Source organism: Oenanthe melanoleuca, chromosome 2, assembly GCF_029582105.1.
Source record: "Oenanthe melanoleuca isolate GR-GAL-2019-014 chromosome 2, OMel1.0, whole genome shotgun sequence".
Taxonomy (NCBI): domain Eukaryota; kingdom Metazoa; phylum Chordata; class Aves; order Passeriformes; family Muscicapidae; genus Oenanthe; species Oenanthe melanoleuca.
This window is the reverse complement of record NC_079335.1, coordinates 47,206,263-47,232,412: the sequence shown is the minus strand read 5'-3', so window position 1 is coordinate 47,232,412 and position 26,150 is coordinate 47,206,263. Positions and strand designations below refer to the sequence as shown.

General features: G+C 41.2%; 1 protein-coding gene across 1 annotated transcript in view; it reads left to right on the top strand.

Annotated features, from left to right (window-relative positions):
- The window catches only part of COLEC12 (collectin subfamily member 12), a 95,696-nt gene that overhangs the window by 50,870 nt on the left and 18,676 nt on the right, over positions 1–26,150 (top strand). Inside the window, 1 exon segment of the mRNA XM_056484714.1 lies at positions 25,803–25,925. Coding sequence (XP_056340689.1) covers positions 25,803–25,925 — 123 coding nt within the window.

Sequence of the window (26,150 nt, the reverse complement as noted above, 5' to 3'; positions counted from 1 at the left end):
ACCTAGCTGCAGCCAAGTGCTTTCTCTTTAAATGTTCCCAGTTCTGTATATTATGTTATTAAAGAACATAGTGCATGTGAGTGGATATATAAACATCCCCCCAACAGTGTGGAACAAGGCAGCCTGCAGGACGTGTGGTTGAAGTTGTCAGCTGCAGATACTTACCCATATGCAGGAATGGAAATACTGGTGACATTCAGCTGTTTTTAGTCTGCTGAAGTATTTTTAGTTGGGGTTGGGGTTTTTTATTAGTGTTTTTGGGTTTAGTTTAATTAAGATGACAGACACCTTATAACTTCTGCGTGGAATTTATAGTGGATGGCTCTGTCTGCACTTGGTACTTCACACAGATATGCCACAGCAAGTAGCTACATATGAGTTTTCACATGTAAAACTTGGAGTTTGGAGTTGTAGGTCACTTCTCTGTATGTCCCCTCACAGAGACATTCCCTGAAAGCAGCCAAAGCTGCAACATCCCTGTCTGATGTTGTTACCTTTCCAAAAGATTCTTTAGCAAAATGAGACAAGGAGGTGCTCTTGGGATTCTTCTGTTTCTGAAGTGCTCTAAGGCTTTAGAAAGAACTTTTTTAAACTTGTTGGAACAGTCCTAGCCAAAAACATAAAAAATATGAAAAGCAAAAACCATAGGTCTCCATTTTGATTCAGAACCATGAAAAGTGTCATGTGGAGCTTGCCCTGCAGAGATTTTCAAGAGGGCTAAGAAGAATTGTATGAAGAGATTTCTGCTCTTTGCACAAGGAGGAACCAATATTCTTAGCCTTTTGTTCCAAAGAGGCAAAGGTCTGGGTTTGATGTTGTGGATTTTCCCTATGGTGTAGTATGGAGCCTTGCAAACTGGGCACTGGCTGTAGGATCAGACCTTGAAATTATTTTCTTGAGTATTGAAAATACTGAGCAAAACTGCTGACTCTGAACAGCCAGGGGAAGTGCAGACTTGCATGAACCTATCTGTCCCACAAAAAAAGTAGGCTTATTTGAGTATCTTGTCATGACATAGTCATTTATCCTTGTGCTAAGACAAATGTGAGGTTTGCCTGGCCATCTAAGCAGAAAGGTCCTGGAGAGGTTTGTGTGCACAATGTCTTAGGAGAAGCACATTTGGTCTCAGAAGGACATACCATCCTTCCACTTTACTAAACAATCAGTGTTTTCATTTTTAGATTTAAATGAATTTGCCCAAGACTATTGGCATCTCTTCCTAGCCCCTCATTGCTTTTAACTACTTACTACAATTGTAAAATGGTGCAGCTTTGAAGTTGCCTGCACAGGAAAGTTCTTTTTATTCTTCTGACTAAGAGTAACCACATGAGGACTTAACGTGCTTTAAGTCACATGCAACATGTTTCATATGTCTAATTGATTTATCTTAGCTTTCCCACATGTCCTCACACAGGCATGCCTCAATGCAGCTTGAAAGGAGGGAGAGCAGCCTCCTGGCTGAAAGCTGATGGTAAGTAATTAAACCTAGCAGCAGTGAGAACCCCTGAGACAAAATCTTTGGCAGTTTTCTACACCATGTAGTGAGCTTGGGTCACCAAGGGCCTGTAAATAGCATCATAATGACTGGTTCCTCAGCAGGGATAAACATGTGCTTTGAGTTTTCTAAATGATTCAGAGGCATGCTGTGAGATAACTACTGATAACAAGCAGATGTGAAGTTTGCTTTTCAAGACAGGGAGGCTGAGGGGGAAAGTCAAGTAGATTTTGGCTTATGGTCCTCAGAAAACCTGATATTTGAAGATCATTGAAGTCTTTTTTTTTTTTTTTTTTTTCTCTCAGAGGAGGAACTCAGTTGTATCTGATGAAGGTAATGCTGTTTTAAACCAGTTCTTGTCAGGGCTAGTGGGATAACTGTAGATAAAGCTTTCTCTGAGCTTGAACATGAAGACAAAAGCTGCACCTTACTTTTAAGGATTAGGAATGTTGTATAATTTCAAAATTCATTTTACCTTTGGCAGTGCCTTTCTAAAAGCTTTTTTTTACATGGATAAGTCTTTGTCCATATGGATAAGTTTTTTTTTTTTATTTATTTAGAGGGTGCCTAAGTGTTGAAGGATGTACTTCATCATACCAGGCAGGAGGACACAAACAAAGGTGCTGAGCTGATGTGCCTGCACTCAGTGGTACAGGTGCAGTAATGCTGTTTTGCTGAGTGCAGGGAGAGGCTCAGGGATAACCTGCGGCTCCCAGCCCTGTGTTTCACATTATCAGCAGTGACACATGAGCAGCAGGATGGTGCATTTGAGAGGCATCAAAGGAAATCTGTCAGTCTCCCCAGCCAGGTTCTCTGTTCAGGGAGGTTTGGAGTTTTGCTAATACTGCACAAGTGGAGTAATATAAAGAAACTGCATCTTTTGGTGTTACTTAAAAAGGCAAAGACCATGTCAGTATTCTTTCCTTAATTACAGGAATTCATAGCAAACTGAAAGGTAGGATGAAAGCTGTTTCAGTGTCCAAGGAGAGAGTGAACTATTTAGTAAGAAAAGTGTTTGCAGACATCATTAATACATAGTGACTTCTTGAAACATGTTGGAATAGTTGTGGGGATGGATTTTTTTAAAAATAATTTTTCTGTATGTTTAGGAGTTTCCTTTTAAATGGCTCACTCTTATTCCTCACAATACTTCAAACCCCCTTTTTTCTTTCCTGAAACAGTGGTAGAAGAGGAAGCGTGTCTACCCACCCTTCCTTGAGGGGCCAGAGAGGGAAAGAAATGAAATCACCAAAGTGTACTGGGGCTCATCAGTTGCCATCTGTGTCTGGTGTCCCTTCATGTCCCAGATTTCCCAAGAGAAGTGCACCTGTTCCTGCTGTGACGTGAGCTCCCAAGCTGAAGGTGCACCCTGGGATGCCCATGGCTGTGGGGGAGCTCAGGGTGGAGGGAGCCAGGTCCTCAGGCTCAGTGGGGCACAGCTTGAACATGACTCTGTTTGAACCTGACACACCTAGTAGCACAAGCACAAGTGCCAGCTGAAGCACAGGTACTGCAAGCAAGAGGGAGGTACCTGGGGTGACTTTCCTGGTGCAACAGGAAAGCTGAATTCAGATAAACATCTCCTCAAATGCATTAAGGGAACAAGCATGGCATATTATTACTACTCTCCTTGCTGATCTTCTACCCAAAGAAGATCCCAGCATGGCTTGGGCAGCCTCTGTGTACTCAGGAAGTTATCCATGGGCTGTCTATATGTTTGTTCTTTGCTGATGAGTTGCTTTCCATAAGCACAAGCAGTTGATTCCTGGCTGTTGTGAGACACCCTCTTCAGCCTGTCCATCAAAACTCCTTTTTATGGTTATATAGTTTGGTGCAATTAATGGCTTTCAAGAGTGTAGAATGCTTTACAAATGCATGCCCTCATAACTTTACAATTAAAGGGGACTATGATGATAATGAAACCTGACCTTTTACAAAATACAAGACAGCAGAATTGCTGAACAATGCCCTTTTTTTCTGTAACTAAAGCATATCTTAATAAAAGATATGAGACTTAGTTTTAACATTTCACGCAGCAGAAAATCCCTTTTATGTATTTTTCACTGTTTTCCATTGTTAATCATCATCTCTTACAAGAATTATCAGTTTGTGTCTACTTGGAATATGTTTAATTTCACTGTCCACCACATTGGCTCTTATCATCTTTTGTTTGAAAGCCATGTATTGTCAGAAAGGGTTTCATTTATGAACAAAACATGAATAAGTCAGCTTAGTCTCATCATTGATAAACTCAGTAAGGTTATATTTTCTTTAACCCCTCATTTTAAGGAAGTTTTTATCAGCCTTTCATCTGTACTGTCCAATTCTTTATTGCATTTCAGTTGCTCAATGAGTGGATGCAAAAACAGCATAAACTATTCCAGACACAGTTATACCACGTCTCTAATTTTGCTTACAGACTCTGCCATTGCATCTTCTCTCTCCTCATTTACTCTTTCCTCAGTTACAGGGTTTCCTGGTTCTGGTGGTTACCCACACTGTCTTCTCTGCTTGCTAAAACACAGTTACCTATCCCTCCTACGTGACTGGGCTCTTGCCTTTTATATTTAGTTGGCAACATTTTAAAAGAAGACAGTATTGGATGAGCAAAGTCAATTGCCTCACAATTGCTTTGTAGCTCTGACTCCTCTGTGTTTTCCAAAGTTTGTGTCCTCTGGTGAGGTTTTCAGCCATGATTCACAGACTGGTGAACCCACCACAATTGTCAGATATTTTATGCCATATAGACAAGTTCTCCATATCATCATGCATCTTTTTGGAGATTATATTGCCATTTGCAAGGATGTGGTGCTGAATGCAGGCTTCATGTCAGGCTGTTTCTGGCTTGACACCTCTTTGATGTGTCCTCATTCAATAGCCAGGTGGGCTTGTAGTCTGTACAAAACTTCTGACAACTGCAGCCTTGAGTATCATGGTGGTAACCTCCTTTTGATATACAGTCAACATCTGTTTCTGTCACAGCCTCCTTACATGACATGATGTTATGTGAGGAAGGCAGATACTCCTCTGAACCTTTGTTGAAGTGGTATTGCCATGAAAATGGGTGGATAAACTGTATCTCCTGCTTTTTCAGGGATTGAGAGGGGAGGAAGTTTACAGGGGTGGGTTTTTAGCAAACGTTGTTCTGTAGTGTTTCAAAAACCCTCACTGCCAAACTCCAGGCAAAGTAGCTGTAAATACTGCACTCACCAAGTCATTTGTAATACATTTTTAGGTCACACCATTCAAACAGTAACATATTCAGTGCAGTCCCTGTCCAGAATCACTTACAGGTTAAGGACAGGGGTGTATGTGACATGAGCTGACCCAGAAGGTAACCAGGTGCCAGACTCATGTACAGTGCAGCCACTGAATCTTGAGGCCACCAGGGATTTCTGCAGGGGAGTCAGAAGGAGAAGAATGTGATGGAGCAGGTCTGGGATTCTTTGCACGAGGACCAGGTGCTGCTTGGCTCTTGAGAAATGGAGAGATTCCCTTGTGCATAAGAAGTTCTACGAGTGAGAGAAGGGAGGGGAAGGCCAGGGTGTGAAGAGAGACATTAGGGGAGGATGACTCCACAGGACACCTGGAGTTACTGACAGACCTGTGTGTGTGTTCTGGAGATGGGGAAGTGGAACATGGCAGAGGGATGCAGGAATATGAAGGAGTCACATGGAGGAAAGGGAGGTAGCAGCTGCTTTGGAGCTCTTGTGGAAGAGATCAGAAAAAAAATGTAAGGAATCCAGTGGCAAAGGGATTTAAATCATTGAGTCTAGGGGTGGCCAACCTATGGTCCAAAATTTCAGTAGTAAAACTGTGGAGAAAGTTAACTGCAGAAACTTCTAAGGAAAGAACCTGTGTGACTTAATGACAGCTTCAGCCTGAGCTACAAATATGAGATGTATTTATAAACCAGCAAGGAATGAAACATTGATATGCACCCTTTGACAATGTGGGAAATTAACACTTTGTTGTAAGTGCCTGCAGGAAGCCTTTCTGGCAGTTTTAACCTCACATTCCACACGTTTTCATGGGGACAGCTGGAACTGCTGAGCAGGTGGGATTCCAGCAGGAACTGTGTGATATCTAGCTGGGTATATGATCATCCAGGGGAACTTTGGTGTGTGATAGGCACGGCAGGTGAAGTGTCAGAGACCTGCAGAGTTCTCCAGGTGTTTGTGAGAGGGGAGATGGGGATGTGTGGAGAAAACTGGCTATTCAGTTATCTCCAGTCATTGCACAACACGTGAGTCATGTGGTTTTTACCTCATCTGGCTAAAATTCAAATTGGTTTCAGAGGGCTAATTTATCCCAGCCTGGTTCCTAAGTGTCTGGTATCTACCAAGCTGACTAGCTGAATTAGAAGAGAGGCCTGGGACAGGAGAAGAAGGGAACTAAGTCAGGATGGAAGTATGTGAGCCAGAATCCCATTATTCTTCAGCCTCACTTGGGTAAATGATGTGGTGCTAATTATGAGATGTCCTGAATGCAGATCACTTCCTAAAACTGTTAAATGAGCTTTTAGGTTTTCCTCATATACCACTTTCATAAAGCAGGAGTTTTATGTACAGGAGATATTCCAATTGTGCATGTTGAATTTGCAAAAATACACTCTATTGCATTAATTTCTCCTAATGATATCAGTCCCCACAGCCCAGGCTTTATATTGATGTTTTCAGAGTTTCCAAGGGTGTTCCTGGAAGCACTGCCTTGACAGGGAAGCAGCAAGGGCTACAGAAAAACTGGGTCCTGGGAAAATATAAGCTGATTTTTAACACAGTTATTGTTCTGAACTGGTGACCCCTTTTTTGAAGTACGTTTGAATATCCCACAAAATACATTAAAACAACAAAACCAGAAATTTTGGACATGGCCTCTACAGTCCATTTCAACAAGTAACATTTTAATTGCAGTATCATATTCTAGTGCTGTTCTGTTTTCACTTGTCCTAATTTAGATCTAGAGTTACTACACTGAACTTACCCTGGATTCACATTGATTTAAGAGTTGAAGTTTTGGTACAGAAGTAAAAAAAAAATTGCTCAGGAAGGCAGCAAATTCCATGGAAAATCTGCAATTAGGAATTTGTTCAGTGTATCTCAGCACTGGAGGGACTGCATATTTCAAACTAATGCCTGATGGGAGTCAAATTTTGTTTCTGTGCTGTTTAAGGTGGACAGCATGACTGGCAGTGTGTATTTAGGAACAAAGGTGGTGTAAATACAAAATAATATAGTCAAAATTTCATCATCAAGCTTAGCAGAATGGCTAATGTGACATATTTTAGGGCTGAAATCTAAATCTGAGGAAAAAATTATTGTGAATAAGGAATTTTCAGTTGGGAAAAAATGTCATAATTATAGAAAAAAAATCTTCTGTTTTCTGTGGTTGTAAAATCACAGAATTTTTTTTCTTCTGAGTTCTGTGTTCATCCCAGACATGCAGGGAGCAACCTTCTTTTTCTAGAGCTTTTGGTTTTATTCTGTCTGGTCAGCCAAAATCAGGATCTCAGCCACTTTTTGATTGACAAAAGTAAGTAAGTGGGATTAGTCTAGAGTCTTCAAAACAGGGACCTTGGCTATATAGTAATACTAAACCAAATTTCAGAAGAGCTGAACCACCAGCAGCTTCAGTTAACCTCCTACCAGGTATTTAATTTTAAACTCTCTCTTTGATCAATGGTCCCAATTTCAGCAGGAGTTCCCAGGTAATTTTGAAATGTAAGCTGTTTATTTAGTAACTCCCCTGGACCTGGAAGTGCTTTACATTCCTGTGGGGCAAAACCAACTCTTTTCCATATTTGACATGGAGCCCAATGGTGTGTCAATACTGAAGAAATGCTTGTCCTGCTGACCAGCATGTTGGAGGCAGAGGAACATATATTTGAAAAACTGCAATACAGACAGAACTAGGAAAACTCTTAAATTCCACTGTCTCCTCATTTTTACCAGCAGTGGTGTTTTGGACTAGATATCCTGAAATTCTGTATTAGAAAACATCTTCCAATAATCTGTTCACTTGAAAGTCAAAATATATCCATTTTGTCATCAAACAATTGTAGATTTAGGGACAAATTCTGCTGCTTTCTGAGTGCCTACAGCTGCAAGTTGAGTTGGTGCATCTGTGCTGCCAAATGAATACCAGACTTGATTTATGAGGTGAATTTCCACTACAGAAAATTGTCTTAATTCATAGTAATAATATTTTAGAGCTGAGTTTCAGTCTGTAATAGCTGCTAAGCAAATTCAATCTGTTAAAATAAATGTACATTCACTAAATAGTCTCAATCAAGCTAAGTAAAAAATACAAATTTTGAAACTTGTGTCTTTGCTAGTTTTCACACACATCTGTTCAGCAGGATGGGCTGTTCTCTTTCTCTGCATAAAGGATGGAAAACCAGGGAACGGACATCAGTCAGCAGACCAAATTTTGGGCTGTTTTATCTGTGTGATGACATTAACTCTGTGAGGCTCCACCAGAGCAGATACAAAGGTAATTTGGCCTCAGTGCTGTATGGAAGTAAAATAGATTAGTCTGCAACTTATCTTGAAGACAGAGTGAGTCAGTGAGAACTGGCACTGAATCCAAACACTGAGTCTTAATGAAAATTCAAGGCAATGGGGTTTTTTTAACTTTGTAAGATTGCCAGGTACTGTTCAGATGAATTAAGAAGACACAGGCCCTCAGTCTTCCTTTTTGCAGTACATTAAGCATCCTTGTTGAAATGTAACAGTGTTGAAACGCAATAGTGTTCATTTAAGAAGCACCCTCAGTATTACACTGGCATTTTCTCTGTGAATAAGTGTCAGACTGGATAATATAGGATAATATTGGATAATATATCTGGGTGCTGAGCCTTCCACAGTTTGCTGCTTACTAGAAAAAGGTGCTAAAACAGTAACACACCTACAGGCTGCAGAAAACCTCAGTGTGAGTGTGAGCATCCCTCGGGCAGGGAGTGTGAGCATCCCTCGGGCAGTGAGTGTGAGCATCCCTCGGGCGGCGAGTGTGAGCATCCCTCGGGCGGCGAGTGTGAGCATCCCTCGGGCAGTGAGTGTGAGCATCCCTCGGGCGGCGAGTGTGAGCATCCCTCGGGCAGTGAGTGTGAGCATCCCTCGGGCGGCGAGTGTGAGCATCCCTCGGGCAGTGAGTGTGAGCATCCCTCGGGCGGCGAGTGTGAGCATCCCTCGGGCAGCGAGTGTGAGCATCCCTCGGGCAGCGAGTGTGAGCATCCCTCGGGCAGCGAGTGTGAGCATCCCTCGGGCAGCGAGTGTGAGCATCCCTCGGGCAGTGAGTGTGAGCATCCCTCGGGCAGTGAGTGTGAGCATCCCTCGGGCAGCGAGTGTGAGCATCCCTCGGGCAGCGAGTGTGAGCATCCCTCGGGCAGCGAGTGTGAGCATCCCTCGGGCAGTGAGTGTGAGCATCCCTCGGGCGGCGAGTGTGAGCATCCCTCGGGCAGTGAGTGTGAGCATCCCTCGGGCAGGGAGTGTGAGCATCCCTCGGGCAGCGAGTGTGAGCATCCCTCAAACAGTGAGTGTGAGCATCCCTCGGGCAGGGAGTGTGAGCATCCCTCGGGCAGCGAGTGTGAGCATCCCTCGGGCAGGGAGTGTGAGCATCCCTCGGGCAGTGAGTGTGAGCATCCCTCGGGCAGGGAGTGTGAGCATCCCTCGGGCAGCGAGTGTGAGCATCCCTCGGGCAGGGAGTGTGAGCATCCCTCGGGCAGGGAGTGTGAGCATCCCTCGGGCAGTGAGTGTGAGCATCCCTCGGGCAGGGAGTGTGAGCATCCCTCGGGCAGCGAGTGTGAGCATCCCTCGGGCAGGGAGTGTGAGCATCCCTCGGGCCGGGAGTGTGAGCATCCCTCGGGCAGGGAGTGTGAGCATCCCTCGAGCAGTGAGTGTGAGCATCCCTCGGGCAGGGAGTGTGAGCATCCCTCGAGCAGAGTATGAGCATCCCTCAAGCATCCTACATCCCTGCAGCAAAGGTGGCCCCACATTCTCTGCAGTGACTGTCCCGTTTCTGTGAGAGAGTTGCTGCAGATCCCCAAAAACTCCTTTACCCCTTTCCCCCAGCGTGGCTGGAAGCAGAGCAGAAGCCACCCCCAGCTGTGACTGACATGGGACATAATTCAAGTTACAGCTCACAGGGAGGCAGTTTTCTTGGCTGTAAAAGGCTGATGTGTTGATTACCTGTTATGCCATGAAAAGCTGAAAAACCTCCCCCTATTTCTATCTCCATTCTCTTGTGAGTTCCAGCAACCTTGCCAGCACATGTGGATAAAGGAAAGTTTGGAAGAAAACAAGTTTTAATGCTTCAGCTTTTGTGTGTGGTTATCCAGTACTTCTAGCAATCTTTCAGTGTTTGATTTTTTTGTTCAACCTTTTTTGGTTGTAACTAAATTGTCCCAAAATGCAGCATATAATTTATTTTTAGAAGTAATGGTGCAAAAACAACAGAAGAGATGCTCAGGATAGGGACTGCAGGGACCAGCTGCATCTCAGAAGTTTTCTGTGAATGTCAAGTGAGCTTCATCTTAAGTAGTACTTCAGTAAACAGCTTCTACAAGCCTGTCCAAGTTAGCCTTTTAATCCAAGTCCTTTTCAGTTTTCTAGATAATGCTTCTTTTCATATCCTGGTCCTAAATCCTTACTTTCCATACTGTGTTTTTTTAGTAGTCACTAGCATTATCAGCAAATTTTCACTGGTTTAAGTAGTAAATCATACTAGTAAAAGCAGTAAAAATTTAGTATGATCATATTTTCCAAGGCTGTATTAATTGACTGAAATATTGTTCTTCACTTGTACTTTTCCATACCTGCTATAGTCTTTAAGGAAGAAGTTGCACTTGGGCAAAAAGAGTTTTCCTCCAGAGTTTGGCTGAGAGGTCTGAAGAAAGTCCAGCAGACTGGAAGAACCAGCTTTAAAGGGAAAAAAATTAAAAAGGGTCAAGATGAGAAATGTGTCTTTTCACCCCTATATAAGAGACATATATTTGACTTAATTGTTGCCTCCCAAGGTGGATATCTGTGCCCACTCAGGGGAAAAGCAACAACATGGTAGTTTTGTTTTACAAATTAGGTCAAAGATAACTCACCAAAGCTCTTAGCATTTTCTGGCAGTATTAGAGGGCCATGATTCAACATAATGAACTATCCCTGAGCAGTTTCTCCCTCTGTATTAATAGAAGTAGGCTTTTAATTAGCCTCCAGCCTTTATTCTTTGGATTAATTTTATTTTGTTTCTTGAACAGACTTATTACCTGCTTTATAAGGACAAAAAACAAACCTTTTTGTGTGCCAGCCTACACTGAACCTTATCATCTGCTGTCTCCATCCAGTGCCATAAAACATCTGGGAGGGTTACCTGCTTTAATTCTGAGCTCAGCTGGATCTGAAAGACACATCCCCCTTGGGGAAGTGAGGCCTCTTGTCATCACCATGAACTTCCCCTAGAGACAGATATTTTCTGTGCAGCAGGCCAGAGCAGAGCCACACGTATTTCCATCTGTAGGGGTTAGAGCCAAGGCACTTAACTACTCTGACCTCTTGTGTGTGATAGGCTGTGCAATTCTCTCCAGTTACTCCTGTACAAAGTCCAATGACTTTGTTTTTGGCTAAAGCATATCTTTTAAATGAGGAGTCGGGCTTGATCTAAAGGCATTAAAGTACAGGGAATCCCCTGTGATGGTAATTTGTTCCAGTTGTAATCACCCCCACTGCTTCAATTTTTGCTTTTTTTCCAAGAAGGGTCCCTGCCTCCAAGTTGCAGCCAGGAACGTGTGTTACTCCTACCTCTTCATGCCCTTTAGTTACACTGCTCCATCAAAGCACCCAGGTTTGCAGCCAAGTCTTCTGGTTTTCTTTTAATTACTGTTTTCTTCCAAGTATGAGAAGCATCTGGCTCAATTTAAGCCTCTCACTGTAAACCCCAGGCTCCTGGTAAGACTCATAGTGGTGGAAACACCTGGTGTGACTCGCACAAGGGTCATTAGCTCAATAGCAGCTCCCTGCTGCATGTGCTGCCTCGGAGCCAGTGGCCCTAAGACTCCTGACCCCACCAGCAGCTGCCCTTGGCCACCAGCTCCAGGAGACCTTTTCTCTCAGTCTGTGCATGACTGGCCTGGCCCTGAGCTGTAGAGCTGGTTTCCAAGGTTGTCCAGCCTCCAAGTCCTGTCCCAGCATGAGGAGGCTGGAAGCCACAGTGGTGAGTTGGGCTTTTCCAGCCCTGTGCTGAGCTGGGCTCTCATCACTGCTGCCATGCCCGAGGCTGGTCCAGCTGCCAGCTCACTGCAGCAAGCCAAGAAGCTGGCTCTGCCCTTTTGTCTTGAACATCATGGTGGGAATGCTTTGGTAGCCTTCTTGTCATCTCATTATCTTTTTTGGAGCCACTCCACAGGATTTGTGATTTTGTTTTCACCATACTCCTAGATACCCTGATATTCACTTTCCTGTATGTGGTCCCAGGTTATCCTGTGACTCAGCTTCCTTGAATGGCTGCCCCTGTACTCATCATTATGTTTAGCTATGCACTATGTTTTGTGTTCCCTTGGGAAACCTATAAGGTTTGTGTCTGCAACTGGGAGAGGCCAAAGAAGGATTTCCTGCAAAGCTGAATGCCATTTTCAGACAATCCAAAGTATTATGGAGCAGCTAAGCAGTTTACTAACTAATGAAATAATGATTAAAAATTAAGTGCTCTTCTGTCCTCTGGCTTCTATCCATGTACAGTAAAATGACCTGAGTTTGCTCATGCACCTTGGCAGAACACTTAGAGGAAATTTCTGTAAGTGCATTTAAATTTCTTTAACAAAGCACTCAGCAAAACAAGGAGTGGAAGAGAGAAGAACCTGCATAACAAATTACACTACCCAATTTCTACAGGAGTGTAACACTTTTTTGCTGGGCATATCCTCTCTCATCTTTTGGCACAAGAGCTACCAGAACATTTGTCAAGCAGTTTAATCTGTTTTAGAGTCATGTGCACAACGGTGCAATGCAGTTCATCTAAAAATTTACAGACATTGATCTCACCAATAAAAAATAGAATTCATATAGTAGGATATGAAGAAACTATGAATACATTAATTGTCCTTAAAAATGTTTTTGAAACTTTTAGTTTTTACAGCTTTAAAGTCTTGTCTGAGCTATTTAAATAGAATGATGCATTGTTCAAACGAGCAAACAAGATGCCATCTTTTCTTGTGGATTGGGAAAGAAGTGCAGAACAAGAGGTACATGAAAAGTAGTGAAAACTCTTAGTCTCTTGAGTGAAAAGGCTACAGCAAATGTGTTCAAATAATTCTACCTTTTGGGTGCTGGAGTAAGATTCAAAGTATGAGGAGGTATGAGGTGTGCTTAACAAACAAAGTCCATATTTAATTGAAAAAGAAGGTTCTGCTCACACTGAGAACTCTGCTTTTTGTGATGTGTGCCTTTAGCTGTAGTTTATGGTTTTCAACATTTCCAGCTCTGCTTTTCAGGAGGATATAGTTCAGCCATGGAAAAAATGTGTACTGGACTGAAACTTACCATACAAGGAGCTAGCCAAGAAATAAATGTACTAAGTCAAATAAAACTGCTGCGAAACAGAATTGTTAGAAAATATTTTTACTCTTAATATGTGAAAATTATTTTTCAGCCTATTACATATAAACCTCAGAGCACTACAGGGACTAAGTGCCTGTGGATTCCAAAGACACAAGGAAGAGTTATTTTTTATTTTATTGGATTTTCCCTAAATAGGTTGTAGTACCTTGTGTTAATTTTTTAATACAAAGTTTCCACTGAGATGCCAGTTTGGCTGCTTCACCTGCTCTTCTGTTTTATGCTTTTAGCTTGACATGGAACAAAAAGCATTTTCCAGGTCCCTGGCTAAGTGATACACCTGCACTGATATAAATTGCATGTAAGTCTGTGGAAGCCAGAGGTTGCACTTGTGTAACTGAAGCTGTGATAAGGAACAAGAGCATTTAGTGCAGTTTAGTGCTAAAAACATTTGACACTTGCTTTGAACAAATAAATTACAGTATCTCCACACTTAGTTGGAAAGGCTGTGGGTCAAGGGTGTGATGTATTTCTCTGCTGGAGTTCAAAAGAGCAGCTGCAGAGTATGGCATAAATAACAGCAGATATTGACCTCTTTGAGAGTGAAAAGGCAAGATATATTGACCCTGAAGTCAAATATTGACCCCAGATTTGTTTCAGTCCCTTTTTTTTTTTTCTTTCCTTCAAGGACCCATAAATCTTGGTATTTGGCAAAAAAAAAAAAAAAAAAAAAAAAAAAAACAAGAATGGAAATGCAAATTCAGGTTTGACACAAATATGGTCAATTCTATTAGCTTTTTAAATTCTTGCCACCTTTTACAGAAAGTACAGAAATGGAGTATTTTCTTTGTATTTTTAGTGGTATATGATACCAAAATAAGGAAACTGATTATTACAGCCATTATTTGAGAATTTCAGCCTTCCTCAGAGAGTTAAAAGTGTGATAAAATTACAAGTGTAGAAGAACATCGGAAACCAGTGAGAAAGTTCTAAAGCAGATATGTAGGTTTTCAGTCCAAAAGTCTTTGGCATTCACTTCAGGCAGAATAATTTTTCAAAATGAGTTTAGACATCTTGACTGTTTGACTTCACTCAGTTTCCTTCTTCCCTCTTCCCTGAATAGTTGTTCTCCAAATTTCCAGTTACCTTGGGATTGCTTTCACTGAAACACAAGCCAATATTTTAGTTTGGGGGCTTTTTATTGCAAGTTTCACTAGAACTTTTAATAATATATTTATGTGTCAACCAGGGGAACAAAAACCCCAAGGTCTCCTTTACAACTTTTTTGTCTAAATTAAAATTTACTTGTAACTATAGATTTATATTATGCCTTCTGCCTCTTAATTAAAATGCCTTGGGATTTTCTGTCCATTAAAGCACATGCATTTTATAGTGAAAAGTTCTAACTTTTTCATTTAGTCTTCTGGGTAAGAAAATTATTGTGTTCAATTTAAGCCTTTCACTGTCAGCCTGAATTCCCTGATAAAGCTTGTAGCAATGAGCCTGAAATGCAAGGTAAGACTTAAGTATTACCACACTAAAGACTAGTAAGTCGTTCTTCAGTCTTAAGTCAGACTTAGGCAGGTAATATGTTTCTTGTCTAATTGTTAGTTAATTCCTTATCTTTGTGACTGCAGTGTTCTGGATGTCCTTCTGCATGGCTTTTCCTCACTTGTAACAAGTAGATTTATTTCATCATTTCCCAGCATTTGTCATGATAGTGCAGATTTCCCTATTGTTTTATTAGAAGGTAAAACACAAGTTATGTACACCAACCATGCTCCCACTCCTGTACAGGAAACTTATAGTAATTTTTACAGAATAAAAATTTCCTCTCTAGATAAGGGTGAATATTAACCAGATAAAAATCCCAGAAATTGTGATAGTATTAGGTGGAAAAAATCCATTTATCAGGGCTGTTTCCTCCTTACATTGCACAGTCATTACACATTGGCACAAACTTTTGAAAACAAAAAGTTCTGGTTGCCTGAGGAATTCATTCTAAGTCTGCTTTTTATTCAGGAAATTGGATGTTAGTGAGGTGTGAATGAGCCAGAGTTAGGGAGACCTCAGGAGTCAGGGCACAAGAAGACAGGAGAGGGGGAAAAGGGAAGAACAGAATGAGAAAACTGAAAGATGGGAGCTGCATTGGGTCACAATCATTCCTTAACTTAGAGATCCAGCTTCACAGAGGAAAACTTCCACTTTGAGAAGATAAGATTCTGGAAAAGGAGGTAGAGGAGGAGGTTGGTTATGTTGGAGGGTGGAAACAGGATTTATTGTATCTGCCATCAAGCCTGCAATATTTCTGTGGAAAAAGCCCTACCTTTAGAAAGTGGTTTTAGAAGGGCAGTGAGGTGAAAAATAAATCCAGGCCCTGACAGCTCCTCTCCTTTGGAGGTGATTTAATGCTGAGTCTCAATGCAGCTGAGGGGAGTAAGGCAGCTGTTCCAGAGGAACAGCTCTTACACCTAGACATAGTTTCTCTCCTGTAGTTGAATGTGCAGCCTCAGGAGATTAGGAATGGATTTACAGCCAGTGGATTTGTGACCATGAGCTATGTTCTCTGCAGTGCCTATGGGGGTCTTTCTTCTCAGTTCAGTATTGGTATCTCAGCCAAGCATTCTTGATATCACAGGGAAAATGCTAATGAGAAGTGGCAATTTGCATCATTAAAAGAGCAGAGCAGTCTTCTTTATACCCATTGTTTTCTGAACTCACCTTTTTTTGAGGTTCTACTGCATTCTTCCATGTGGCTCTGTTCCTTATTGGAGTCATCTTCCAAATAAGAGGTCTGTGTAACTGCTAAGTACCCAACATAGATAGAAACACTTTCACCTCTTCTTTTTTTCATGCACATTAATCTTTAAATTTCAAATAATGGCCTCAGAGATACTTTTCAATTGGCAAAGAGGTAATTTTTATATTAATTTTTATATTAATTTTTATATTAGATTCTTAATTAAGGCAATGGGAGCATTACCACTAAATTCAGAAAAGAGTGTATAAAGATCTATATATTAATTTGAGGTGTCAAATCTTGATTAATTTTTTCAATTATGTTGGTGCCAGCATTTATTGCAGAATTTCAGCTGTAACATAACAAAACCTGTACTTACAGATACATCTGCATGTTTGATTTTTTGCATGAAGCTGGGTACACTTGTTAAGTCTCAGGCAACTATTTTTTTCCTGCTGAAAACCTCATCAAAAGTATCTCTGTATTTTTCCCTAACAAAAAAGGTAAATACAGTTTTTATGCTGTCAAACATGGTTGAAACCCTATTTTGTTCCGTTCCAGTGGGTTGTAGGTGAGAGAAGAAATCCTGATGAGAAGGGCATGCTGGTTGTGCTTATGACTACTGAGTGAAAATTGGCTTAGATTGGTATGAGCTATAAGAGTTTAAAAGCACACTCTGCTGTCACACATGGTATTTTACAGTGCTCTTAAATGAATGACCCACCTCAGCCATGTCAGGGGTGCATGTGTGCTCAGAAACTTACATGGAACAGATGGCTGCCAAATACTTAACTTGTGAAGGCACATAAAAAATTTAATTTCTGTAGTTAAATGGAATAGCATTTGTGGCAACATCAGTGGATACAGAAATTTTGATTTGTTGTGCATGGCTAGAGTTTCCATTGTTTCTTTGTTCTTTAAAACAGCCATCCAATGTTTTTAGCACTAAATTTAAAATTTAGAAGTTGCAGAAGCTGGTAAAAGAACAGCTTCCTGTGAAGAGCATCATTTTTGCACCTGTGCTCTGGATGATTTCATCATGTCCTGAGTGGCCCTGCAGCACAGGTGGCACTGCCATGGCTTTGGCACCTACCACACTCAGGCATGGAGGGGATCGTGTTGCCCTCTTCCAGAAATGTATCTCAAAAGCCACAAAGCATGGAGTTAACCACTTTTTCTGCCTGCCATTTAGCACCATTGCTAGGGTCCCTAACACCTAAATACTGTTATAAAATTAAAGAATCTTAGGGAAAATGTACACTTTGGGTGTACCACCTTTTTTCATCCTTTCAGGCGAATGTAAATTGAATTAAGTTGAAAATTATGTACATTAGTAATCAAATTATATAATCTTAATTAGGATCTATGTTTCATTGGCAAGCTTATTTATTTCAGAATGGAAGACCTGGACTTTGAAAAAAATGGCATTACTTTGCCATGTGGCACAACTCTGAAGGAAAGATCCGTTCTGAGACTTGCTAATGTTTTGTTACCTCTGGTTTTATTTAAATCAATGAATAAAATATCTTCAGGTTGCCTTAGGAAGCTGTTTCACAAACCAGAAATCTGGCTTTGATCTCCCTATAGATCTGGCTATATTTCTTCTTGCAAGTCAGTCTAAATTCTTCTGTATTGAGACAGAGTTGAAGAGGCTCTTTATTGTCATGTATCATGGCTGTCATGCCTGTCATTGAACAGGTCTTTAATTCATACATAATTTCTATCTTCTTTTAACTGTTCTAGTTTCTCTCTCATCTTTTGAACAGCCTAATTAGATTTTTGGGTTTAGCTCCAGACACATGCACTAAGTGATCCCTTACTTGATTTTCAGTAACTGAGGACAGACACATCTCTCTTATTCCAGACAGTTGTTTAAAAGCACCAGCACTTTCTGAGGTTTGTTCTGGTTTGAGTTTGTCTTTAAATCTAATAGCCTAGGGATGCTGGACCCTCTGCTGGTGTGATATTCTTACCACATTGTTATGGCTGGACCTTAAGCTTTTGCAAATCCGTGATTCTTCATAAAATTTACCACACTGGTTCTTCAGCTCTGTTTGTAATATTTGCCTAACATACAGTTCAGATACTCAGCAGTCTTTGCCTACCCTGTGTTGTGGTTGGGCTTTTTGTATCCTTTCAATTAAAATATTTAGTGTTTAATCACAGTAGGACATTGTTTGGTAATACTATATAATTAAATGGTGGTGGTTGTTGAAGTGTATAATTAGGGTTTCTGACAATTCATTGTGATTCTCTGGACTGCTGCAAAGAAGAACAAAGCCAGAGAGAAAATGCTGGCTGGGTTATATAAATAAGTGAGAGATGATGGTCAGGCTGAAAATGAGGTTCTCCCCTCCTTTAATGAAAGGGTTTGTGTACATTACATAGAATAAAGTATTTCTTAGGCTGAAAGCTTTCCAGAGATAATAGTGTTGGCCCTCTGAGGCTCTTTATTATGTCAGATGTGGGATTCTGATTTATGGGAAGTGGCCGCTGCCTCCAACAGACTCAGTCTAGTGTGTGGAGGAGAATTTGCTTGATGGCCCCTTTGTGCAGAGCTTTGGGCTGCAGTGTGCAGATCATCAAGGGCTGGGTTTTCCCAAGGTGTCCCAGAGAAGGAAATCCCTCATGTTCCCTGAAATACCCATGGCTTTTGGGACAAAGTGCACCCTTTCCATTTCAGGGGATGAGGGATGGGGTAAGCCCTGCCAGCCCCAGCCCCAGCCCCAGCCCCAGCATTGCCCTCTCAAGTGTTGAGAGTTGCCCTGTAGAGGTGGGATTATAAAAGTCCTGGTGGACTCTGTGATTTTCTTAAGGCTTAAGGAACAAATCCTCCCTGCTTCTATTTTTTAGGAGTCTAGGAATCTGTTATTCTCCTAGAGTGCAAACTGAAAGTCCCACGTAATTACATAGCTGGAAGATTCATAGAACAGTTTGGGTTCAAGGGACCCTTAAAGTTAGTCATCTAGTCCAAATGCTCTTCAGTGATCAAGGACATCTTCATCAAGATCAGTTTATTCAGAGTCCTGTTTACCCTAACCTTGAATGTTTCCAGGGATGGGATAACTACTGCCTCTCTGAGCAACCTGTTCCTTTTTCACCACACTCATTGCAAAAATCTTCCTTTTCTCTAATCTGAATCTGAATTTTTGGTTTAAAGCCATTTCCTCTTGTCCTATCACAAGAGGCACTGCTAAAAAGTTTGTCCCCATCTTTTTTATCCTTTTTACCCTTTAAGTACCCTTTAAGCCATAATAAAGTTCCTTTGAAGCCTTCTCTTCTCCAGGTTGAATTGTCCCAACTCTCTCATCTTATCTTCACAGAAGAGGTGTTCCAGCCTTTCTGATCATCTTCCTGCCACTCCTCTGGATCTACTCCAACAGGTCCATGTCTTTCCTGTGCTGGGGACCCCAGAACTGTGCACAGGCGGGGTCTCACCAGAGCAGAATAGTGGGGCAGAATTGCCTCCCTCCACTGCTGGCCACACTGCTTTTGATTCAGTCCAGGGTGTGTTTCTGGGCTGCAAGAGCACATTGCCAGCCCATGTCCAGCTTTTGTACACCAGCATCCCCAAGTCCTTCTTGGCAGGGCTGCTCTTGATCTGTTCATGCCCCAGCCTATATTGATACTAGGGATTGATTGCCTCAACCTCGTACTTGAAAGAAAGGGGCACCAGCTGAATAAGAAATCTTGAATATGAAGTTCAGGATAAAATCACAGGAATTGGTATCACTGGCCCTGGTAGGGGTCGTACAGCCTCACAAGGCACAAATTTTCAGGCTGGGCTTTTGAGGTGTGTTTTCTTCTCTCCAGAGGTTATTTGCACAAGCTGCCAGCTGTGCAGCAGGGCAATCAGATTATGCTGAACACTGTAGAAACCTGTGGAGGTGGAGTGGGTTGGGTTGGGTCCATTTATTTATTAATTTTGGAAGAAAGAAGCTCTGTGTCTTGCAGTGTTTACTTGAAATACAGAGTAGCTGTTTCAGCCTGTGTCTTGCTGCCATGCTTCATGATTTTCCACCTGGCATAGGAAAACCTGGCACGAGGTAGATTAGTACATACCCACTGCTTAGATTTCAAGTTTAGCTGCTTTAATTGCTTCCTAATAAATAACCAGAAACTTTTTCAAAGCAAGCATGGCTTGCATTTGATTACAAAACCAGAAGAAAAACTAGCAAATTCCGGAACAAATGACAGCATGTTTGTGCTAAATATTTTTTCCAATGGCATTGTAAAAATCTGATTATTAAGTTAAGCAGGCTGTTGCAATCCACCTGCCCACAAGCCAGCACTGCACTATTTGGGTGAGCAGGAGCACTGCCATTGTGGAGACAGGGCTTGCCAAAACTGTGGAATGGGAGAAGGTGTGGACCTTTATGCATTAGCTAGGAAATATGTAGGGCATCTATTTATGTGTAGTTCAAATTACAGCTTTTACAGTGTGAGAATAGACTTTAAACCAAAGACATTAGTTTTATCTCAAAACAATAATTTAAAAAGGCATGAAGCAGTTTCAATTTTTGCCATTTGTGACCATTATAAAGAACAATTGCTTTCTGAAGTAGGCCAGCATATGGTGCCATCAAATCATCAGTTTTGCTCACTGCAACAAAACCAATTCTGAAGGATCATGGGAATTGTTTTCATGAGGAGTAGGTTAATAACCTGTGTCTCAATACAAAAGAGAAGACAAAAATCTCACAGTGAATTTTGTGGCTGGCTGGATGCAGTAATCTCAACCCTATACAAGCTATTGTTGTCAAAGATGCTGTTGCCTGCTTTTTCTTAGTGTGCTGATATAATATGTTGGTATTTTGTCATTACCAAAGCTTCTCTGTAAAAAACATATACACACACATATTTTTCCATATATTTGAATATAAATGTGTTTGTGTGTATGTATATATGGAAACACTTACTTGCCTGTTAATGCTAATCATGCATGTTAGTAAACACCTACCATTTTACACTTGGGTGCCTGAATTTAAGCACTTACAGCCAGGTTTTTCAAAACATTTCGGTTTTTAAACCTTGAGGTGGATTTCTCATGGGATCACCTACTTTTGTTAGTGAGAGAGACAGCACTGGGAGCTTGTTGCAACTCTGCAATGTTAATTACCTCTCAGTACTTGACTCCTAGTTACACACAGAATGGTTCATGTTGGAAGGAAACTTCAAGACCGTGTAGTTTCTGCCTTCCTGCCATGGGCAGGGGCATTTTCCAGGGAAGAGGGCTGAATGTATGTAGTTCCCTCAGGTCCCTTTAAATATAAGTATTAGATCTACTGCTGTTTTGAAAACATTAGCTTTGAGAAAACAATCATTTGAAGGCTGAAAACTAGGCTTGCTGTCTTCCTTCTGAAATTCAAGGGATATTATCTCTTTTCTGTGAATCACACTGGGGAAAACCCTTCCAAACTAATGTATTTTCGTTTCCTGCACTACATTTCTTTATCTTATCAGTTCATTTCTTGTCAGAGTTATGAAGAAAACCTTGCATCTTTGTCAAAATTGATTTGCTAGCAGAAATATTATGAGGCCACCTATGATCCTGCAGCCAGAGCCAAGAAAGGAACAGAGAGGCAAATACTTGTAAGAGAATTATTCAGGGGGGGGAAAAAAAAAGTGTGTGCATGTCATATTCCAGTGTTCAAAGATGTGCTCCTGAAATGTAACACAGTTGAGGAGTCAGGCATTTTGTAAGGTGGTTACAAAGAGCAAAGATATTTAGTCTCCCATTAAAACCATGGAACAAAACAGCAACAGCAAAAATCCCCCAAACAAATAAAAAAAAAAAATAAAAAAAACCAAAACCAAACAGCTCCTCCTTCAGCAAAACCTCTTCTTGGAGTCCAAAAGGAATCTGCAGATGTATACCCCCTGCGTGAGAACAAAGTCTTCAGTCACTGGAATGCAATGCTATAAAAACAAATACTACAAAGCCTGGTAACAGGGGGATGTCTCACTTGCATATTTTTTTGTGAGCATTTTGGTTTGCAGAGAAGGGGGTCCCCAAAGCATGTAAGCCAGCAGGATCTCTTTGTACTGGATTGCTGTCTGTTTGGCCAGATGTCTTCCCAACAGTGAGGCAGAAAAACCAGCACCCTTATTAAAATAAGTGAGGGAAAGGAATGGAAAAAAGCATATGTCCAGTGAAATGAGGCACATTGTGTCCCATCTGATATTTATTAAACATTGATCAAATCAGCAGTGAGAAATGCACGTCATGCGGAAGTGACCCCGGCTCCCTGGGATTGGAAGTCAGTGACAGTGTCTGGGAGCAGAGCAACATTGAAAACATGTGTACAGGACACAGAGAGGAGTGTGCTGCACTAGGAGCATCATTAACAAATGGAGAAGAGCTGACTTCAGCCAAGAATGCCCTTTTGCAGGTTTTACATTTGTTCTGTCAGTGGGATGTGTGTGAAGGGTCTTTCCCTTTCCCTTTGGTCTAGAGCTTTCTAGATGAGATGTGACACATCTCCTGGAAGAATTTTTCATTTTAGGCCAGTCATAACAGCAAGCAGTCTAGTGGATAAAACTGGGGAAGTTCTGCCAAATTAAAGCCCAAGCATGGGCTCCTTCAAGCCTCAATCCACAGCTTTTGTGGTAAACCTGCCTAATTTTATGCCAGCCTGCTGGATTTTGTGTAATCATAATAAGCATTTTTTTGTCTCCCATTTGTCATTGCTTAATAAATTGGCAATCACATCTGTTCAGAACAACCTTTGAATAAAAATGTGTCCTCACAAAATGGACTAAATGCATTTCCTATATCAGAATAATCTTATTTGGGCGTGATCCTTAAGCAAGGTAGTGGGGAAGAATAACAGGGCAAGCTGAAGCCAGGGTCTGTGCTGGGGAGTTTGGGGAGCCCTGAGTTTACTGTAGTTCATCCCTATACAGAGAGGGTTGCATTCCTGGCTTTTGCCTTTGCATATAGCCTGATATATTTAATTGCTCAGAAAGACATCAGAATGAATCTTCCAAATCTTTTCTTCAAGGGGTACCTATATCTTTGGTATTTTTGTAGTAGTTTTTATATGTTTAGTAAACTAGAAAATCGTGTGTTACTAGCAGCAGAGTTAAGAACTACATGTTTGTAATAAAGAGCAAATATAATTGCTCTGAAGGACTTTACTGCATCCTAGGTAAAAGAAAACAAAGGAGCCTGTCAGAGCTCCCTGGCTTTTCACTCCAGCCCTGGACCTGGGTCATGTTAGATGAGGGTAGCAGGGGTTCATTGGCAATCAGATGCAGTTTTAGGCTGACAGGCAGAAAGCCCCAGCAAGGAATGCAATACACAGTTCCAGGCCAGTTAGTTAATGGAATCACTCCAGCCTGTATGATCATTTTAGTGTGGTGTGCCTGTGTTACTGATACCAACTGTGCTGGACTGTTAAAGGATGGAAAGGTCTGGCTTTTGTTGGGGTGCTGTTCTGATGTCAGTTTGAAATACACTGAAACTAAAAGTTCCAAAAAGCCAAAGTGCTGTTTTATTGAACCAGAGGTAGAGAGGGTTAGACAAGTGAAACTAGATCCCTGTGAAGCACTGGAACATACATGATGCTTGATGCTGAACTGCAATATATCCAGTGACATTGGTGAAGTTTCAGCTCGTTACACTACCCAGGAAGCCGGAGTACAGTGACAGAAAGCAGGTCATGTCATAAAATGAGTAATCTTACTGTGACACACTTATCAAGTGAAATTTTCCTTGTGCAATTGCTGCCAAAGGCTTTGTTTTTACTCCTGCCTTTCTCTGTGTTTTGTACCTCTGCACTCCATCACTCTTCCCAGATAAGGATCTAGGCCTGCTTCAATTAACATTAAAATAAGGAGGCTTAAGCTTTCTGTTTATCTGTGTATTTAGAAAGTGAATGTGATGTGAGTTTTGACCCCAGCTCGTCTTTGCATATGTGGGACTTTCAAAGACAACCAAATTGGAATCAATTTTAAACCCTTCAGGGAAGGAACCTTGCATTTAGGGCACAGGGGCTCAATGAGCCCATTAGTACTGGCTGAGACCAGCAAAATGGTACTCCAGACACCACCAAGTTCCCACTGTGAAATCATTTCAGTCTCTCAATACCTATTGCAAAGCTTCAGGAAACTGCACTTTCCCTTTCCTGCTATTTCAGCAATTAGAGCTTCCTCACCAGCAAACTCCCTGAGACTGTAAACCAAAGAAAGCAGTCCAGCCCATGCATCAGGATCCATAAGCAAACCTGACAACTGAATTATGGACTCTTCATCTTTTCTTTTGTGGTACAGCAGTTACCACCCTTCCAAATCCAAGTCTCCAATAAATGGGTTATGCAACTGCCTGTTTCTTTGCCAGCTCCTTCCCCTCCCACCTCACAGGCAGAAGAGAAGCTTTTACCCTGTGGAATTTCTTATGTTTACAAGCCTTTGTCTCATTTTCCCAAAGTGTTCTTGAAAAAAGAACCAGATGTTCCCAGCTGGTCTTATTCCTAAACCACAAGGAGCCCAAATCTATGACATCACTTTCATTACATGGCAACAGAATGTGATGTCACACCTGAAAAGTTTAGAAAAGTGATGATGTAATGTGGAAAAGATTGCAAAAGATGCATTTCTGCCTTAGCCAAGAGTATGTATGCAGAGAGGATTGAAGAAAATGCCTTGTGAAATAAACTTTGCATAAATCCTCTTCCTCAGTTGCTCCAATATGGTAATCCTTCCTTCTTCAAGTACTTTAGGTTTAAAGGAAGTCATTGGACAATGTCATTGGAGAAAGAAATGCAGTTGACTTAACTCATTATGTTGGTCACCCATCCTCCTTGAACCCAGGGGAAGTGGCCTGTGCTTTTCTCTTAAAAAAATGAAAAATAAAAAGCTACTCTGCAGAAGGTCATGAGTTTGGAAAAGTAAAATCATCTGTGCATTAGGCCTCAGGAGAAATATAAATTCCTCATAAAAAGCTACAGAGCAAGTTTTGATTAGTTAAGTAATCTGGTACATAGAATTTATTAGAGCTTAAAGCTTTCCTGTGGGACTCCCCTAATAGTACACAAATAAAGTGAAATATCAAAGAAATGCATTTTCTGACACACACAGAAAGTTACATTAATCCTGGCCTGCTTAACACACGTTGGAAAGATGAATAAATCCTGCCTATCTCTTCCAGCACATCAGTCCAGTTTTCAGGTTTTTACACATTTGTGCTTCTAATTGATAATCCGTGCTTCCAATGCTCTTGAGCTATTCCCAAGGAGCATAAGAGGAAAATTGTTTCCCTAAGAGAGCAAAATTGCTTCCCTAATAGACTCAAAGACATCAAGGTGTTCTGCAAAAAAGTTTAAATATAGAATAGTAAGGCTCTGTTTTCTTTCATCAGTTTGAGGCTGTTTTTCTTAAGCTTGTCCACAAAGAGAAATTCACCAGCATTTTTTTCTGTGGATGAATGGATGGCTGCATCAGTGGAAATAGTCCTCCAAAATCCCCCAAAAATATGAAAAAAAAGTCTCTTTCCTTGTGGAAAGATAGTGTTTGCATGGTAACTGTCTGTGGTGATTGTTACAGAGCAGAACTACTCCTACCAGGTTTTCACAAAGCCCTTTATTTCTGTGGCTTTGTTCTGCCAGAACATTTGTTGTGTCCTATTGCCCCCAGAGGGATACCAAATGCTGAGAAGGAGCTGCTGCAGTGTGATGCCTGACAGAGGACATGCTAATAAAGGTTTTATTTCCAAAGTTCACCATAGTCTTGTTAGCACAATCAGAAAATAGCCACCTCTCAGGAAAAGCACAGGTTTTCCAGTGAAGCAGAACCTACTTCTCTTACACATGCTAAAATCCCAAAGTGATTGTTTCACTGAGCAGATGTTTTAACCACCATGATGTTTTATCCTGGCAGCATAGGCAAATAGGCACCCCATATGCAAACATCATCTGCTTAGATAAATAATTTACTCTTTAGAAAACAGAGGAAAGGAATTGGGGAGAAGAACCCAGCAATGTGTTCTTTGCCATTGTTTTAAATCGCTTTAAATCTTCTGTTGCAGGTATTCAGGAGGGGAGCCAATGTACCAAGTGTAAAAATAACTGGGCACTGAAGTTCTCCATCATCTTATTATATATTTTATGTGCCCTGTTAACAATCACAGTAGCCATTCTGGGATACAAAGGTATGTATGCATTGAGACCAACATTTCACTTCCAGATGACTGTCCACATTGTCACTTATTAGCTAGCCAGGCAATTTTTCTCATTTTAGCCTAAATATCAGTACTTGAGCAATGTTGGCTTTTTGTGTGTACATAACAACAAACTGCAACCTTAGAATTTCACTTTCAAATAACTGTGAAATTTTGAAACTAGATTAGACATTTGGAAGGAAAGTTAAAACAGAA